Source organism: Strongylocentrotus purpuratus, unplaced genomic scaffold (assembly GCF_000002235.5).
Source record: "Strongylocentrotus purpuratus isolate Spur 01 unplaced genomic scaffold, Spur_5.0 spur5_scaffold_17, whole genome shotgun sequence".
Taxonomy (NCBI): Eukaryota; Metazoa; Echinodermata; class Echinoidea; order Camarodonta; family Strongylocentrotidae; genus Strongylocentrotus; species Strongylocentrotus purpuratus.
In genome coordinates this window covers 407,889-428,293 of record NW_022145602.1, presented here as the reverse complement: position 1 = coordinate 428,293, position 20,405 = coordinate 407,889, and the positions used below count along the sequence as shown (strand labels likewise).

Genomic DNA, 20,405 nt, shown 5'->3' with positions numbered 1-20,405 from the left:
ATTAGGCAGCTACCCCGGTACCCTTTCTGTACCCGACGACACTAATCATTCCTCCACCCTGGGACTATCTACCCCCCCCCCCCCCCCATCCCTGACAATAGTCCCTGAATATAATCCATCTATGGTTGTCCTCCCCACTTGGCATTCATTTACAAGTTAAAGGAATGCTGCAGTTAACTGCTGTAGTCAGTCAGGTCATACAGGAACGACCCCTAAAGAGTCATCCATGAAAACCGATGAAGGAACATATCAAAACTTCGCACAAAATGAACGATAGTCAACATACAGTGTGGTGAAGACGGGTAGTAAGCACACGCATGACTGACCGTGAATTGGCTGAGAGATTAACCATTAGCAATAAAATGTGAAGCACAATCATAAATAACAAGCTGTGTTTAGAGAGTTCATGGTTACCATGGGAACGGATCATGGATTAATGATGAAAAGGCCATGTTGCAATGGGAAAATTAGCTGCTTAAAGATGGAAGATGTCCAGTATGTTAGACGCAATGTTGAATGAGCATTCAAGCTGAGCCGTGGCAGTTCTTTCATTCAGTTTACCATGTCGAATGTGAAAGGGGCTTATGGTGACGTTAGAAAATGTCAAGAGCGACTCGCAGTGAGGGCTTGATGGTGAGGAATACAGGGTTAAGAATGGCTGCAGGCTGGATGGGTACCAAAGGGTAGGCAGCAGTGGAATGGAAAATGTTTTATGAAAATTAGCAGAATATTACAAGAGGTAGACTAAAAGACAGGTGGAAAAAAAGTGAGCAAAGAGAGAATGACTGAGAAACAGATGGATGGAGAAATTGAATGGAGATATTGAGAGAATAATGAGCAGAGGGGAGCAGAGTAAAAACAGAGAAAAAGATGCACACACACACACAACATAGAGTGACTGGGTGAACTATCAAAACTGTTAATTTGCAGCTGATGACAGATGTGGGAATGATGTTAATGGGTGTCAGCAAATGAGATTCTAATATGGAATTATCAAGGGCTGAGAGAGAGAGAGAGAGGGGGGGGGGTGACAGAGAGAAAGAGAAAGAGAGAGAGAGAAAGAGACAGAGAGACAGAGACAGAGAGAGAGAGAGAAAGAGAGAGATGAGATGAGAGAACATGGTGATGAGTGTAGACTCAAGGGGGGGGGGGGGTGGTGCCACACATACATGTAATGTAATAGGAAGTGTTGAAATATTGATGTCTGACGGGACTGGCTGACATATATGAATGAAGGTAATAGCTACACTGTCTCATTGACGAGTGTATCATTGCATGGTGATGATATCTGCATGCTACATATATCATTAGGAGGTCTATACTTGTTACAGGTGTAGAGTTGGCTCTTGGGGGGTCGAGGATGTATCACAGAAGCGATACATAGACCAATAGATGACTGAATAATTAACGAGTGAATGGATGAATGCATTATTAAATGAATGAATGAATGAATGAATGCACAAATGAATGAATTAGCGAATGTCTGACTGAATGTAAGAATGAGTGAATGGATGAATGCATAAACGAATGGATGAATGCATGAACGAATGTATGAATGCATGAATGGATGAATGCAAGAATGAATAAATATGAAGGATGAAAAGGAATGAAAAAAAAATGATGAACAGCTAGTCAAATGAATTATGATAGAAAGAATGAACATGAATAAAGAAGAAAAAAATGAAAGCTTGATTGACGAAGCTATGAAGAGTCCAAGAACAAGATATTTCATGACCATTTGACCATTTGACCATACCATTTGACCCTCAAGAAGGCCTGCCTGTAAAGATCAAATTTATTGTTTCCCCTAAAAGGATGCTCAGTGAAATGTTGTACACAAAACCAGTGTACAAAGAAAACCTGCCTATAGAGACCGCTTTCTGTGCCTCGTTTGGGAAGTCTTTCTATACAGGTGTATCATTCATATCATTCCTATACCAACCTGTTGATCCGGGTGTGACTCCCATAATGCTGTTTCCTTGTGCTGCTGCTAGTAATGCTTGGCTCTGAGCTAGAGCGTTCTGGCCTTGACCACCCGTACTGTTCTGCTGTTGGTTGACCGCTGATGCTAACGCCGCTAGCTGGGGCATCGTCAATGCTGTTTGACCTACAGGGGAAGATGAATATTCATGTCCTGGCATGAATATAAAACAGAAGAAATGGTGGTTGGTCACGAGAGAGGTGCAAAGGGTGGAAGGTTAAAGGTTGTGGGTGTAAAAGGTCAAAGGTTAAGGGGTCATAGATCAAAGGTCAGAGGTGTCAAGAGGGAAAGGTTTGGGTAGATATCAAAATGTCCTACTATGAAAATGAAAGAGAAGATATGCTGGCTGGTTGCAAGAGAGGTGCAATGGATGGAAGGTCAATGTGTCAAAGGTCACAGGTCAAAGAGGTCAGGGACAAGGGTTTGACCCACATGGAAAGATGAATGTCCTGTAATGAATATATGCACAAAAGAGATGGTGGTTGGTTGGTCACATTAGGTGCAGAGTTTGGAGTTCAGGAGTGTCAAAGGTCAGATGAGGTCAAAGGTCAGATGATGAGGTTAAAGGTCAGATGATGAGGTTAAAGGTCAGATGATGAGGTTAAAAGTCAGATGATTAGGAGGTCAAAGTTCAGATGATTACAAGGTCTAAGGTCCTACAAGGTCAATGGAGGAGGTAATGAAGAAGGTGGTCGCTCTAAAGTGAAGTGTGCTAGATGAAAGGTCAAAGGCTTCAGGATGAAGGTGTCGCAATTTTCAGGTAAATGAGCAAATATTGTATTTTTTAACTTGCTGGCTCAAGAGCTGTTAATACCTCACTGATTACAATATTGAAACTTTGAATGGTTAATCATTCCCAAATCGCTCCCACCTCGTCTATGTGTAAAAGGAACTGAAAATCGATTATCCTCCGCAACGATTTATCGACTTGTTGGAATCACCTAGTGGGCGAATCTCTTAGGACAGACCTCCTTGATAATATCCGTCAATCATTTTTTCCCTTTCGATCTGATGTCATTTTCCCAACTCATGTACGCAGATCCCATTGTGCTTGACTGACAGAATAGTTTTTTTTTATCATGCAGGTGTGACTACTTTCATCATTATCGTCACATTGTATATGCATACAGTTTATCACTATTGTTGAGATGTGTCCTGGGGTGTGTTTCACAAATATCCTAAGTCAAACTAAACTCTAAGTTGGACTTAAACATTACGGAGAGCCATTTTTAGCCTTCATATAAATATATTCAAAAAGCAAACATTGAAGTATTTTAGACTTTTCATAATTTCCACATCAAGAACATGAAATCTCCTTGATAATATCAAATATGAATGATTTGAATCAACATTTTATGCCTTTTAAAATAACTTTTACAAAATATTTTCGAAGATGCTAAAGGCTTTCCATAATTTTTAAGTCCAACTTAGAGATAAGTTGATCTTAGTCTTTGTGAAACACTCCCCCTGGCCCTTATTTCATCGTCCATCCATCCTGATGACCTTACCTGGTAGTTGTAGGTTAGCAAGGTTTGAGACGTTGCCCATCCCTCCTGTCCCTCCTCCACCACCTGCTGCTGCTGCTTGCTGGGCTAACTGCAAGAATGCATTCTGCTTTGAGGTTACAGGGATAGGACACAACAAAAGACAAAATGGGGGAGAGGAATAAAACCAAAATACTGGGGTGAACTTGTGACATTTTGATTCTGTTTTTTTGCCAACATGCTCACACAGAAATCATTCATGCACAGTCCTGCAGCATACGATAATCAATGTATTACCACCTTCCATTGGCCAATCGGGATTCAACTCATGATAGCTTGATCCCCATTGCCCAACAATTGGGAATTCCCCTAATCACAAGCAAATCAGGATGCAATGTTTGACAGGGCTCATTTTAGATTGGCTTATAACATAAATTTGAGATTACCATTTTACTCCTAAACTATTCATGACTCCCACATTAGTTGTTAAATTTCACAAACTGTTACAAATAATTTATCTCTGATTTCTCTCAAATCAAATGTTCAAGTTTTACAAATAAGTATAGGTTGTTGTTTAAAAATAAAGTATGGGTTGTAGTGGACATTCTTTATGTTCACAACATTGGGCTAAGCACTTTAAAAAAAGGGTGTCAATGTATAATCATTGGTTTGATCTTGATTTAAAAACTTGGAATAGTGTTTGATAAAGGTTTTTTCATTGCTCTAATCTCATCATACTAAAAACTTGGAAAAGTGTTTGATAAAAGGTTTAATCATTTTATTGATGTTAATGACATTGGGTTAAAAACTTACAGCTATCGTTTGTTCTTTCATCGCTTGGGCATTAACAACATCAGGCTAAAAATACAAAAAAGTTGATATATTAAAGGTACTATGTCCCATTTGCAGCCAACATCAAATTCTGTAGAACTTTGCAGGAATTATGAATATGTCATGTATGTCCCTATCTGTGAAATTTAAACGTTAGCAGTGTCCTAGTATTCAAATTATGCAAGGAAACCTATTTACTTTCTAGACTTCACAGTCAGACACTATTGATTGACTGAATGACTTTTGGTAATAACATAAAAAGGATACATGAGCATTTGTCTATATCAATAACTCACTTCTTGTAATGACCAAAAATAAACTGGTTGAATCTTTGCGCAGCATAAAGCGTACAACCATTCGGTACACAGGGTCTGAAAATCAGACTATTACTAAATGGATTGCAATCACTAAAGTTGTTTCGACAACTAATGATCGTTATTTTCCCACAACTAATGGTCGTTATTTTCCCACTAAAAGCCATTTTCAAACCCTTTTGGTTTGAGGGAAGTTCTAAATTATAATTGTCTTTCAAATGCCGTTGGAATTTAACCTTTTCATTTTTGGGGGCCTGCAAATGGGACATAGTACCTTTAACCCTAACACCACCATGCAACATACTAGTATAAACACATGTAAGTATGGGATGTCCCAGTTTGACTTTTGATTTTAACCTGATGACTACTGGATTCTCTAACTTCCATAGGCTTTACACATGGACTGCCATAGGCTTAATACATGGACTGCCATAGGCTTTACACATGGACTGCCATAGGCTTTACACATGGACTGCCATAGGCTTAATACATGGACTACTTGGTCCCAGCAGGCAATGGGTTAAGCAGCATCGGGGGAGAGACTTACAAATAAGTATGGGTTGTTGAGTCCTGAGCTCTGTTGCTGCGGTGGTTGGTTATTCATGCCGCCACCACCTCCTCCTCCTAAGCAAGCCATTTGTAATAGATTGTTGTAGCACATCTGTTGCGCCATTTGTTGTAGCTTCTTCTGTTCCTTCTCTTTCTGTGTGTCTGCAAACTTAACTACCAACTTTGATGTACAACCCTGCAAGAAACAAGGAGAGAAAGATGATGTCACAACAAAACTCAACACTCCTGATGACGGATAGTCAATCTGTTCGAATCGTACTTCTCTTTAGAACCATAAGCTCAAGAAAGATTACAACAATCCTTCTCAGGAATACCCACACTCAAAACACGCTCTTCATTGCTGTTTTTAAAAGAAGTTTCCTGTTACATAAATAAATGCACAAATCCACTCTACATATATTCAATGTATTTAAGAAATTGTTTTCAGTTAACCTTCAGAATTGTATCATTTTTTTTTACTTCCTATAACATCATCTGAAAGTCATTCTTGAGACCATATGAAGAAATACATAAATCAATTTAAAAATAATTTTTGAAAAGGTGAAAAACACATAATCGACGGTTGAGAAGATGACCTTTCACGAAGTGCTAAAATTAGCTTCAGATGAAAATGCATTGAATATAACTTTTATGTTCATTCTCCTTCTTCTTTCATCTATTGTGCTTAAAGTCTTTCGCACGAAAGGCCACAGGTTAAGAGGATAAAAAGGTGAGATGTTTGGAAGATGAAATAGAATAAATGAAGACGTCTGCACCATCCTCTGGCTTTTTAGTTGGAGGAAAGAGAAGAGAGGTTCACCGAATTGTGAAGTTCGGGATTGATCACAATGGATTACTGAAAGGTTAGTAATGGTTTTCAGCTGCTAAAATTTTCTTGGGTCTTAATGCGACCTTCAGACTATTGAAAGCAAAATCTAGGTGAATCAGAGGAATTGAGGAAAAAGAAAATGGTTTCAACTACTTTAAAGAGATTGGGTATCTTTGCCTCAGATTCTAAACAAAATCCTGGATTTACCTCATGCTGCAATCATAATTATAACCCTTTAGGTCAGTCAGGAATCCCATGACTTTTTCAAGCCTGTCTGATTATCAAGATATTTATGATTGGAATTAGAAATGTCAAAAACTGTTTGCCATACAGTTTTGAACAGTTTTTTTTTAAAAATTACACTACAGACTATTGGGGAAAATGAGTACCGTATGTTAAACCGGTCACTCAAAGATTTTTACTTTTTTTAAGCACTTCACGATAATTTTGAAGCACAATTTGTTTAGGGCTTCAATATTACACCATATCACAGACACTGATAACACGTAGAGCCATGCATCTCAGATTTGTAAAAATGGAAACATTGTTAAACAATGCCTTTAATAGAAGGTTTTACAAGCACTACGACACAATATATCAGCTGCCAGCAATAAGACGGTAACTATCATGGACAATACATAGCTCTTGAATCCTTCTTCAAGCAGCTGATGTCTGTCTTTGTAAGGAATATTTTCATAATCTATAATTTGATAATCATTTCATATGACCATGAGAAATTGAATTTCGCTATCTAGACTTGCTAATTCCCATCAAACAGTTGCATATGTGGGCTTGATACATGAACTCAATCTTACATTATAATTATGTAGTGGGGAAAGAGTTGGGGTGGAGAGTTTTTTGTTTTTTTTAGAGGGGTAAGGGCAGGGGCAGGGGGCTGGGGCAGGGGGCTGGGGAGAGTGGAGGGGATTAAGAAGTGAGGTGAGGGTTTCAGTAAGGATTTGGTAGGTTCACATTTTTGTGAGGGGTAGATGAAGGATCAACACACTTTTGATATGGGAGATTTGGGAGAGTTGGGAGCATTTAGGGAGGATGGGGTGGGGGGGGGGGGGGCACTTGCGTGAAAGTTTTTTTTTTTTTTTTTTTTTTTGGGGGGGGGGGGGGTACTTACATCCATTATCCTTGATTGGTGCATAGATCTTATGCAATTAAGGGCCATCTGTCTGGTGGCATATGTAACAAAGGCACATCCTGAAAATCAAAGGAAAATATAGAATGATAAGTCAGTATAAACTGAACTAAAGTCTGGTTATATCAACTGAAAAATTAGATCATTCACACCTGATTTTCTTGCATTCTGTGGTGACATTCTTCAACAATGCTCTCAAAATATTTTTAAACATATGTAACTAGAATATGTAACTGGGAAGCTGCCCCTCCTCATTTGTTAGCAGTAAATAAAAATTCACAACATTTCATACTGATGACTTTCCTCAAAGATTTTATCATCTTGGAATCACTCCGCCACCGATTTTCTGGGGACAGATCTCAACAACGTTATCGGAGCGGAAATAAATTTACTTCTTCAATGTGACGTCAGTTCAGAAGATAACACATGGTCAATCTTCGCTCTTACTCGATTCATAGAAACTAAGCGATAAAATCGTTTAGGTCTGACCACTCTCAGGATACGTTAACCTTGTGGTGTGACCTGCCTTACCACTAAAGGTTTGTTCAGATATGCCGTGGTAAACCGCCGCCAAAAAACAGGCAGTGTTTTTTTGTAACGTGTAAAGGGAATGGCAACTGCATGCAAAAAAGGTCTTGCACGTATTTGCTAAGCTCTGTGTTAGTAGATACAGAAATATGAAGCATATTACATTTTATATCATCACAAAAAAAATGCCCTTGTTTTGCTGCATCATATCTGAACAATCCTTAAAGGAAATCTTGAGCTCTAACATGGGCATTGTATGTTAAGAAAACATGGCTATAATTCATTATGGATTGTTAATCGTGCAATAGATTGATTGTTTGAACAAGTAAAATAAAAACGACGTCACAAAATTTGCTGGAAATCATCTTCAATAAAAACCGCAACTCTCATTTGCACATGGTTTTCCTTGATTTCCTTTTCTTTCTATGCTCATTAATCAACCCCTATACATTTTCTACCAAAAGCGCATGCAATTTGTTTGTAATCTTGAACATTCAGTGTAAGTTTTGTTGGATTCTGTGAGAATATATTTTCTATCATTACCAGAACCCAAGCTTATCTTTAACAATTTAAGTGATATTTTGCCATCAAATTTTTGACAAATTTGGGCTCCGAACATTTTAGAGGAGCTTTTAATATATTTGTGCATACATACCTTTGTGTCCTCCCATCTGATCTCGTAGTATGTGACATTCCTCGATGGAACCAAACGCTGAGAACATTATTCTGACGTCGCTCTCGTCACATTTCTTTGACAGCATACCCACAAACAGTTTCCTTTCTTCAACTGCAAGGGAATTAAGACCTGAGAATGTGAATGATCCCCACCCTCTATCGGGGGTTCTACAGCATATACAAGATTGAACACGCACAATCCACTGCATGTCAGCCAGTGACCTTACTTACACAATTCAAAACATTACTACACAATCACATTTCAAGAGAATTTCAAGTATGAAAAAGAAAGTATGAAAAAGAATATTTTAGACTTTTTCATTAAAATGAACAAATCAATGATACAACATAAGAGGTACTTTCCCTTTTTAATTTCTTATGAACCATCCATGGAATTTATGTAATTTCATAGCTTTTTATAGAATGACCGCAAAAAAAATGACCTTATCTACACTGTATATCAAATTTAAATTTTGAAAAGTTTCGTGGATGGCCGATAGGAAACCCAAATACTTGTTTATGTATCATATCATAAATTTGTAGATTTTTATTAAAATGTCTATTATCTTCTTTATTCAAATTGAAAATTCTCTGGAAATGTTATCACGTGATGCTTGGAATGGACCATTGCTCTACAGAATATATCACGTCTAGAGAATGTGAAAACTGAAATTACTTCTAAATTATTTCTAAAAAAATATATATATAGCTCAAAATAAAGAAACCGACAGCCCTTTTCCAGTTTTGATCATGAGTTAAAATTGATTAGTAACTATGAGGAGTGGTTCTGAACATGCTGGGACCAGAATGCCTGTAAGCAAACACTCAAGTCTAGACGTACAATTAATATCTGATTACGCCATATTTATCTTCATGACGCGGAAACCACCAGAAGGCATGTCCCGGTAGTAGTCACATTCTGACTCGGAGTAAGCCTTAAATGTATTTCTCAACATTTTTCAAACCCCTGTTCAGACTACACACATTCAATGTATAGCTACACAAAAAAATGTAAATCATTTGTTTCCAGTCTGAACATTGTACAATAAAACTTTGTAAAGCAATACATGTTTGAGCATCATTTCAGTGAAAACGTCATTGGGTTCTGTTCTTGTTTCAGCATTGAATCGTTTGAAATCGTATAACCGTGTGGACTGATACGTGCCCAGCAGTCATGTCAGTTGATCTCTTCAAAACTAGTATCTACATATGACAGTTGCTCGTTGGATGTTGTTATACAGTAAGTGCGCAGCTTTTGCTGTACAATAATTTCAAAAAATGTTTCTGTATGAGTTTCATATAGGTTTCCTCTCATCTGAACATGCCTCTCTCCCATTTCAGAATTGTATATAAGTCTTTCAAAATGTAAAGAAGTAGCAATATCAATATCACTTATTAGTTGAAACAAAGAAATTGGCTCTTTTGTTACAATTTATTTACTTGTCACACAAAAGAACATTTTGTGTGAAACTGGCAACATCTTAAGATTCTACTTTCCAAAATAAAACTGTACCATTATGTATTCACTGTATTCTTATTTTCTTTTTGAAAGTAGTCAGGCAGCCCAACTATATGAGACAGTACTGCATCATGTATTTCAAAGTTCATAGATGATATTAATATGTGTAATTCTGTGCTTTAAAATTGGAGACATCAATTCTGGAAACTTACTGATTAATTTCCCACATATATGTATGTTAAAAAGAACAAAAACTACAAAACAAAGATTTCTATAAGAATTTAACATACAGCCAAATTATTTCAATTTTATTCAACCAAAAGAGTCAAATAAAGGCAGTATATATTTGTTTAATATACTATATTTATATATTCACTGTTCATTGATTGGTTAAAAGATTTTGCTGTACAAATCAAAGAATTCAAACTTACCCATTCCTGAGAATCCTGTCGCCTTGTCGTTTCCTGCGACATGAGTACTGTGTTAATTTTTGCTAGCCGTAAATAGTAATTTAGTTGAGGTACGTAAATGGTACTTTTGGCAAAATAGTGTTTATTTTTTAACATGTGATACACTTTTAACCAATCAATGAACTAGAATATGTGAATGAGGTATATACTATAAATTCATTCATTCAACTAGATATTTAACTATCATCACAATCAAACTTCATGGTAACATAACTTTTTCTTTTAGTTTTCTTTCGCTTCTACACATGGTCTCCCCTAATGAAATTGCTTTGAATGGAGATGGTACACATTTTAGGTCTTTTAGGTCTTCATTTTGCGTCTTCATGTAATGTGCTATAGAAATTTATTATTACTCATCATTATTATCAAAACGTTACTAAATTTACACTTTAGTGTGAACACTACTTGAAATGGTCTAAACTGGGCCTAACCCAGGGCAGTGGAGATGGTGGACAGTTTAGGAACGTTTTAAGTAGCGTTGTAAGTAGCTTTGTTTGAACGTTGCTCCTATCCTATCTAGCCCCATCACCACTTACCATCGTGCCTACCTTCACAATCAGCTGGCTTCATCTGAATCGGATGTCTCATCTGTGATTGGAAAAGAGAGAGAGAGAGAGAGAGAGAGAGAGAGAGAGAGAGAGAGAGAGAGAGAAAAATAATGAAAATAAGATTAATACAAATATTTTGTACAGACTTAACAAGTGAATCTAAATATTCAAAGAAATTGTGCAGCAAAAATGCAATTTTGCAGTAGATTATTTTGATACACATCACACATAAAGTAAAGACAAAAATATCTTTTGAATCAGACTACTGTTTCCAATTAAGTATCTCAAGATCTCACAATACCTCACAAGACCTCACTCACAAGATAAAATCAGTCATTTTCACTTTACAATAAAAGCATCATCTTTGCACTCTACAGCATACCTCATATCATATTTCCTCCGGTTCGATACTGTACATCGTAATTTCCTATGAAGAAGGCTGGTAGTATCATTCATAACCAATCTACACCATCATCACAAATATGGTCATGAGCTTTCATCATCACGCACGCCATGTTTCTACTCATTCTCACGGGTTAATAAAACATGCCTGGTTATTACACACATGTTCTCTAGGTAATGGGGGTCAGGCGTTCTCACGCTGGTAGAAGCGTGATCGCAAGCGTGCCGTCTTATCGGTGGCAACGTGCCTCGTGCTGGAGTGTGTGGAATGTTAACAATCATACTCTGTAGCATCCCTCCACTCCTCTCGTATCCCAACTGAGCGCAGTGTGATCACGCACACTTCTTGATTCACCAGGTGGGAAGATGGAGATGAGATGGAGGATGGTAAGAAAGATGAGAAGAGAAAGGAGGGGGGGGGGGAGAAGTGATGTTTGGTTTGTGAAGAGACAAGAAGAAGATGAAGATGAAGATGAAGAGGAGAGAATGAAGAGGATGAGGGGTGAGGGTAAGGGCGAAGGGCGAAGTTTAGAGTGAGGGCGAGGATGAGGGGCGAGGATGAGGGGCGAGGATGAGGGGCGAGGATGAGGGGAGAGGATGAGGGGAGAGGATAGAGAGGATGAGGGGTGAGGGTAAGGGCGAAGGGCGAAGTTTAGAGTGAGGGCGAGGATGAGGGGAGAGGGGAGAGGATGAAGAGGATGGGGGGCAAGGGTGAGCAGGGTGTAGGAAAAGGAGGGGTTATGAGAGAAGGAGAGAAGGAGAGAAGGAGAGATAGGATGGGAGGGTAGGAGGAAAAGATTGGAGAGCTGGGTTGGTACATGTATGTGATGTAATTATGACAAGATGGAGATCAGGATGGAGATCAGGATGAGGAGCAGGGTGAGAAGGAGGGTGAGGAGGAGGGGGGGGGGGGGGGGCAGGGGATGAAAAATGGGGAAAGGAAAATCAGTGAATTCTTAGCAATGAGAAGAAAAAGATAAGAGATGTGAACACAGACAGAGGAGAGTAAAATACGATAGAATAGGGAAGATAGTGAGAAAATTAGATATAGGATTAAATATTAATACAGAGGAAAAGCAAAGAAATGAGAATATAAGGAACAGTAAATTAAGAGCAAGAGAGAGATTAGAGACATAGATAGAGGAAGCGAGAAAGTGCAAGATCATTATAGATTGACAGAGAAGAAGATATAGGTAAGGGTGAGGGTCTACTGGAGTCGAGATAGAGGTTAAGTTAGATGAACGTTTTGGGATATGTTTCCTGATTGCATCGTAGCGTATCATCACAACTCACGAGGGATTCTACATGCCAGGCTGTATTTGCCCGCTACAGATTGGAATGACGAGGGGAGGATCCAACCGACCAAACTCGCAACGCTCTGGCTCGCTGCCGTGCATTTTTTATACGATTGTTGACGGAAAGGGGAGTCCTCGTAATCTTATTGGGATGTTATTAGTGAGGAATGCCCTGAACTTCTCTAGCACACCAATCTTTTATTTATTTTCCCAATATGCAGGGAAATTAAGATTGAGCTAGGAGTGGTATATTGCACTCAGAGGTGAAAATATAAAGAAAATCATATAATGTGATTCAAAAGCTAGTAACTTGATAACCTATGGCTTAGAATTGTTTTAGAGGATATAATCTCGAAACTATTTGAGAGAATGTCATCTCAATATAAAAGTCATAACATAAGAGTGTACAATACTGTTTGGACGATATATAGCATATTATATTATCTTCTGATCCATAGCTTTACATTTACTGTTCATTTAAAATGTTAACACTTGTGATTCACACAAAGGAAAAACATAAAATTCAAGTAAAAGGATTTAAACTACCTTATGGATTAACACTTTTGCATTAAATCTTTGCATTAATCATGGGACTTTGAATGGGACGGAACTCTTTTATATCTCCTCATTTCCACAGCCTTTTCTGAACCAAGCTGCACTGATCACTTTTTGTCATTATTTTCTGTCAGAAAAAGATTTATAACTCAGAAGAGAGAATCCTTTTTTAGCTCGTCAGGAAGAGGGGTTCTATTTTTAGCGCATCATACTCCATCTCTAAGCAAGGGAACTCATAAAGGTTGCTCGGGATGAGAATAAAATATACTGCAAATTGAGCGAGTAGCAAAGAGTAGCAAGGGGTCTATATTTAGATGAGTGTACAGTATCGCTATCACGGATAGTCGCGGGGAGTATGTGTTTGGGGAAGTGTGTCTGGGGGAGGGGGGGGGGGGGGCTTTTGGAAGGCAAGGTATCTTGTAGCAAGGCTAATGGAATCTACAAGACACAGGGGAGGTAGGATGATAGGGAGGATGAGGAGAGGAGGGTTGTGACTAGGTTGTGACTGGAGTGAAGAATCAGGATAGAGAGAGAGGAAGGGAGAGGGATGGGGAGAGAGGGGGAGAGAGGGGGAGAGAGGGGGAGAGAGGGGGAGAGAGGGGGAGAGAGGGGGAGAGATGGGAGAGGGGGAGAGAGGGGGAGAGAGGGGAGAGAGGAGGGAGAGGGATGGGGAGGGATGGGGAGAGAGGGGGAGAGAGGGAGAGAGAGAGAGGAGGGAAAGGGAGAAAGGAGGGAGAGGGAGAGAGAGAGGAGGGAGAGAGAGAGAGAGAGAGAGGAGGGAGAGAGAGAGAGAGAGAGAGAGGGAGAGAGAGAGAGGGAGAGAGAGAGAGAGAGAGAGAGAGAGAAGGATAATAACCAATAAAAACAAGGGGGCATTCGTGAGAGGCAAAATGGGGAGAGAGATAGAAAGAGTAGTCGTTGCAATAAAAAGACAGTCAGCATCAAAAGTGCATAAGAGGGATATCAAAGTGTTAAGAAGGGGAATTCCCTAACAATTCCTGAGCTCAATGGTGGTTGGTTAGAATACCAAATGAGAGTCTTAAATGTCATCTGTTTAGAACTACACATCCATGGCTCACTGCAGATGATATATCATAATATTAAAAAAAGAGCAAGAGAAAAAAAATATGCACGTCAGTGAAAGCGTAGCAGGCGAGAGGCAGAACAAGGTTGAAAATAAGGAGGGCGAGCTGAAAGTCTACCAAAAGGATGTTAACTTGTTTTTACAGCCTTCTTACTCTCAACATCATACCCGGGGGATGTTTCATAAAGCTGTTCGTAGAGTTACGCATGACTTTCGAACGACTTGTATATGAAAAGCCAAATGGGATGCTCAATCATTCTTGATTATTATTTATTAAGTTGAACTGTGCAGATGTAGATTAACATTCTTATTATAACAAACATTATTAATGCAAAGTATATTTTTTACCATAATTTAATTGAGGTTATTGGAAATATCAGAAAAAACTTTGGGCATCCTCTCTGGCACTTCATATACAAGTCGTTCCTAAAGTCATGCGTAACTTTACAAACTCTTTATGAAACACCCCCCCCCCCCCCACCTCCGATTCTATAACATTACTGGCTTAACCTTTCATACTGGAGACCATATAGCAGAGACGAGGGTAAAATAAGAAATTGTGAAGTATGAAGTCATGAGATCTTTGCAGGGAAAAAAATACATGGGGGCTCAGGGCGAATTAGCCCTCAAAATGCCAAATAGAGCCCCCGAAAGGCATAAAAGAGCCCCCCCCCAAAAAAAAAAAAATTGCACAGAGTTGCAAAACAAAACAAAGAGTGTTATTTTTATGCAAGCAAGCTTGAAAAGTAGCCCCCCAAACTTTTAAAGTATTTTTTTCCCTGGATCTTTGGTAGATATGAACATAGTCACTTCTACAATACTTGAAATCTGGCTCTCTTTTCCTCTCCCTCTCCCACTCTCTCCCCTTCTCTCCCTCTTCCTCCCCTTCTCTCCCTCTTCCTCCCCTTCTCTGTCTCTCTCTCCCTCTTCCTCCTTCTCTCTCTCTCTTTCCCTCTTCCTCTCTCTCTCTCTCTCTCTCTCTCTCTCTCTCTCTCTCTCTCTCCCATCTCCCACTGCAAAACTGTCAGGTCTTGTTGCCATGAGGTTGCAATGAACAACTTCACCTTCTTAAGCCTCACAATGCTATACAAGTTCACATTGACCATACTGAGAATAATTCACATTCAACCTCAAATGTCCCCCTGGTTCCCAAAGACTTAAACAGATCTGAGATTAGACAAACAGCTTAAACTCTGTAACCTTCACGATATCTGCTACCCCGACTGACTTTCATCCAAAGACCAGATAAATCACTCACAAATTAGAAATCAAGGGGTTTAAAGGTCTGTAAACAAGCGGGAAAAATCTAATCGCCCGGGCCCATCTTCGCATCCTAAGCAGGGAAAGAGATAGCAAGTAAGATAACACTTGAGAGGCAGAAGGAGCTTCATCCTGTGTTAAGATGATATCAATTAACAGCCTTCTGACTCTGAGACGACAGCATCGTGTTGATGAATTCAACCTAGAAGCACTAAACCCTGGCCATGTAAAATTCAGACTAAAACCTCTTTCACACGACACAGCAACCGGCCCGAGAATCGCTGCGCCAAATAAAAAAGACGCAAGCACTGTTCGCTTCTTTAAACAAAAAGAGGAGTGAGTGCATGTAGGTTTCTATGTTGTGCACAGCTACCCTTTACCGAACACTTGGCATACGTTTGCACAAGAAATGGTCTTTATTTCGTCGCATTGGTTTTTTGAGGCGGTCAAACATTGTCAAGTGTGAACAAAGCTAAAACCTTGGCGATTTGAAATTCAGAGCAAGAATCAGATTTGTAAATCAGTGTAGATTGCGATCACTTGAGCAAGGGGTTTCTAAAAGATGCCGGCTATAAACCCAGCATGAATTATGGATGCTTGTGATAGAGATACCCCCACAACATGGCCTGGATCAAGTCTTGCTCTCCAGACCTTAGCCCGAGGCAATCGGATCTGATGACTTCCAAAGATAACACACCTCTTCATCAATCTATACCATTTCTATACCATTTCTATTGCTTTCGCATTAAATTAATTCATGGGCAATGCCACTCTTTCCTTACATTGAATGAAATATTAGAAATCCTACCATTTGTTCTGAGCTTTTATTGTAATCTTTATGATCACAATGCAGTTAATATACAGTCAATTATAAATCAGTACTCTAAAATTATGTAATCCATCAACATTTCACCTAATTTGGTTGTTGTTAACAGTTATTTTTTTTTGTAAACATATCTTCTTTAAACAAAATAAATATTTAATCTGGAATTGTAAAACAGGAAAACAAATGAAAAGTATAAAAGACCACTTACACAATAAAAGTCTCTATGCAACCTCTTCATTAATTTGTTAATTTCAATGCTCATTTTTTCTGTAATGTACGCTGTACTTCACTTTGCCATATATTTCTCATACAAACAGTGAATACACACTCCATAATTCTCCTGGTACCCTTGCATGTAACATTTAAATGCACTTGTATGAAGTGCTTATGATAATACTTGTAGAAATATGCAACCAGGCAAATTTCATGCCATGGTTTATTCTATATAAATAAAAAGGTATCATATTTATATTCCTTTATTTACAACAATCTGTTCTTGGATTCCTGTTCTAAAAGGTCCATTTGCTTTCAAAACAGTGAATATCTCTGAGTGTTGTTTCTTCTAAAATATGTATGGTCATATCATCAGAATTCCATTTTGCCAAGGGTATGTTTAATGGTGAGACTACTTTTCTAGGTATTGCCTATCAACTCCTGGCTCTCTCAGTCTTGACTAAACTGACCCCATCGCGCCCTTGCGTCTAATAATTCAATTACTTGAAAAAACACACATATAGCTAGGGGGACCCACTCCGCACACACGCCAGCCAGCCAGCCATCTCGTGGTGGTGGCCGGCGTGCTGGGCGTCGACCATCCTCATCCTGAAATGATCGGTTCGGAGCTAGAACGGTGTTAACTCATATCAATGCATGGAGTTAACGCCCCTCTGGCTCCGAACAGGTGGAATTGTTAGCCCCTCTTGGCTATATGCACTCTTAGATGAAGGCAGGGATGGGTTGGTTTAGCATGCAAGTAAATATACATCTAGTGCCCTTGTAGAATCAACGTATTGATCTGCACTAATATGATTTAAAGTGGGTGGGTGGGTGAGTCCAAGCAATTTTATCCCATACGTTACTGGCTACTGAAAGATTTCAGTATCAGATCAGTGTTAGTTAGGAGTCTTACTTGAGCTTACATCAGACTTAATATCAAGTAAAATGATAGCTTTAAAAATTAAAATAATTTTGTTATGATCACAATTCAATCATATTTGGTAACGTATTGGACACCAAAATGTCCAAAAACGTTGACTTGTTCCAAGGATCTAACTCTATGTAATCTAGACATATCTTTCTGTATGGAATACATGTTCGTTGTTGATATCATTCACATCAAATGACTAAGAATTCATCAATTTATTTTCCCTGAATTTGTTTTATTATGACGGTAAGGAGAATTAAAAGAGAAAATGATTTTGACATTAAATAGAAAAAGGGGAATGTAGTCTGCCATGGGTGTTATTGTATTGTATCATATTGTATTCATTCAATCAAAATAAAATCCTGCCTTCATCTAGAAGCTGCTTTTCATCAAGGCTGTAATGTAATGTGATAGCATGACTGCAGATAGAAGGATAAGTTCCACTTCAAAATATTCATGATGTATGCACGAAGAAGGAAAAGGAGCATTTCACAGTAGAAAATGATGATTAAATTACTTAAAGCAATATTTTATGTAAAGTCTTTAACTTTCATACATGTACCACCACTGAGGTACAACATCCCTCAGGTACAGTATGTGTTACTTTCATAGACTTCCGCCTTGGAGAAAATGAATATTAACCCTAAATATGCCTCATGAGTCTTCTCAACTTTGTCTCAGTTTTTGTTATAATGTAGAGAGAGGTATGAAATCATTGCAGCACGGCATCTGCAGGGTTAAATATTGTCCTACACTCCATACAGCCTTGTTCAGACAAGAAGCTGTAAACCACCTCAGAAGATACAGCCATTTCCAAATGAAAACTATTTTGCATATAATTACAGACAATAAGAGCTCTGTATACCATCTCAAAAAAAAAAATACAAGGATACTGCCACAGAAAAATAATACTCTGTAAGTACTTGAAAATAGGGGGTAAAAACTTAGCTTTATGTAACAAGGGCCACAAAGCATTCTCACTTGTCTGTGTGTGATATGATAAGAAGTAAGAAGCGCGCAAATCGTCATAACATCTTGTTCTGCTGTTCACACATTATTTTGTGTAATGGTTGACCATGTCATATATGAACAAGGCTGAAAGGCAGAGGGCAGGTGCAACCAGGTAGATGAATAATAGAGCAGTGTATCAATGCTGGGAATAGACCTGCTAATAATTCAGACAGCCGACGTCATCTGCCTATACATGGGACTAAAGGACAAATAGTGAGGCACATGGTGAGGTGAGGTTTCTCCTCTCATCGATCTCAAACACAAAACAAGTAAAGAAACAGGCAGCGTTCATTGAGCGGAGGAGCTGGATGGACTGGTGAGTTGGAGGATTTGGACAGAAAAAAAGAAAGAAGTGATGTACTTGAGAGTTCATCTCCTGGCCAAGAGTACCTGTAATAATGGTTTGTAGTTAAGCTTCTGCATTGGTTTGTATACTCTTGCAAAGTCATCATCAGGGATTAATTAAAAGAAAATCCATAGAATTATGGGTACAGACACACTGTATTGTTGTTCCAATCATTACCAGTAACCTTTGCTGAGGTAGAGAGAGATCTTTATATTAAAATTACAATTTCAGCTAATACCGTGCCATTACATCAAGTTTCAGAGTAACGATAAATCCAGAAGAAAAGGTTTTCCAATCACTAAATGAAATTCTCACTCACTGAACCATGCCCCATTGCTCATCAACCCTACCAGTGTAAACCACCATCAATTCTCTACACAAGGGACTACAGACACGTTTCATACACACAGTGTGCATGATCCTAGCCATCTCATGCGGATGTGAACTCATTATTTACAAGTCTTCTTCATAATGGGTGTGTTTGCACTCAGAAGAGACTGTACACAGTACTCCATTCTTAGCATTTAATCACTCACAAATGCCTTCAAAGTGTGAATGTGAACTTGTTATCTACCAGTCCTCTCAATACTGTGCGTGTTTGCACATGAAAGACTGCACTTCATTCTTCACATTCCGTCATGCCTTAACACGAGCAAAATTAGGATAATTTGACACCAATCTGTCTATGAAGTCCTTTATATTAACATGTATGTATGGCATTCTGTCATTCATCTAAACAAGCACACATACACTTATCCACACAAAAACCTTGTGTGGTCCCACACACTGCGATTCATGTGGAGGGTCATCAGTCTTATGCAGCATTTATAACACAGACAGGTTTGACAAAGGATTAGAAATGTAGAAGAGGATGACAGATGCAAGTGAATTATTTATCTCGCTTATTTGCGTCATTGACAGGTTTTTGGCAATCTATCTTCAACTGAGAGGAAAAGGGGGAAAGTACGCTGAGGCATTATCTATCGCAAAATCTTACGAATGAATGCAATTTTGATTCTTTAAATAATATTCTGCTTAAAAAAAACCACATCATATCCCAATTTTCAAACTGTTATAGATGTAAGATGATCCACAGAAGTTAATTTGACAAGTTTATCTCTCTGAAAAAAATGCATGTGGGAAACATGAGAGGGGCAGACCACTTTGATATAAGCTCTTAAGAAAGAAAGAAAAAATCTAACCGAGGTTTTGAAAAAATTAAAAGGCATTGTTTTAGCAATGATTACACTTTGAACATTCCTGAAGAAAGTCCAAAAGTAATAACTACAAAACATGTTCCATAAAAATCTCTGAATCTTGTGTGCTCAAGAGGAAATATTTTACTAAAATGACTACTTTCTATTCTTGGTCTTATCGGTTTCAAAGCTCATCCGTCTAATCCGTCACTTCTTTTATATCGATCAATGAGAAACTATAGTTCATGACCTTAATGAGGGACTTGAATTCAGTGCCCTTTGCTCAGAGGAAATGTATTTTATTCAACCTGAAATGAATAGCAATGCCTGGCTGTCTCATCGTGCATGAATCGTTAAGAGGACAATCGGAGGAGTCTTCGAAGAAATGAGCGCCTCTCTGAAACCCCTCCCCATGTGAATGCCAAATTAATGATTGCCTCCGAGGAAATGTTTCATTTGGACCAGTAAGGG

General features: G+C 38.6%; 1 protein-coding gene across 25 annotated transcripts in view; it reads right to left on the bottom strand.

Moving 5' to 3' along the window:
• The window catches only part of LOC576912 (CUGBP Elav-like family member 1), a 72,780-nt gene that overhangs the window by 26,847 nt on the left and 25,528 nt on the right, over positions 1 to 20,405 (bottom strand). For 14 of the 25 annotated variants that reach the window (XM_030988375.1, XM_030988372.1, XM_030988386.1 and 11 more), the window contains 8 exons: positions 10,804 to 10,855; positions 10,229 to 10,261; positions 8,319 to 8,468; positions 7,118 to 7,197; positions 5,158 to 5,355; positions 4,279 to 4,323; positions 3,490 to 3,595; positions 1,943 to 2,134 (listed from right to left, as the gene is read on the bottom strand). In XM_030988375.1, coding sequence (XP_030844235.1) covers positions 1,943 to 2,134; positions 3,490 to 3,595; positions 4,279 to 4,323; positions 5,158 to 5,355; positions 7,118 to 7,197; positions 8,319 to 8,468; positions 10,229 to 10,261; positions 10,804 to 10,855 — 856 coding nt within the window. The remainder of the gene's footprint in view (positions 1 to 1,942; positions 2,135 to 3,489; positions 3,596 to 4,278; positions 4,324 to 5,157; positions 5,356 to 7,117; positions 7,198 to 8,318; positions 8,469 to 10,228; positions 10,262 to 10,803; positions 10,856 to 20,405) is intronic. The other 11 variants (XM_030988378.1, XM_030988373.1, XM_030988377.1 and 8 more) reach the window with 11 other exon arrangements.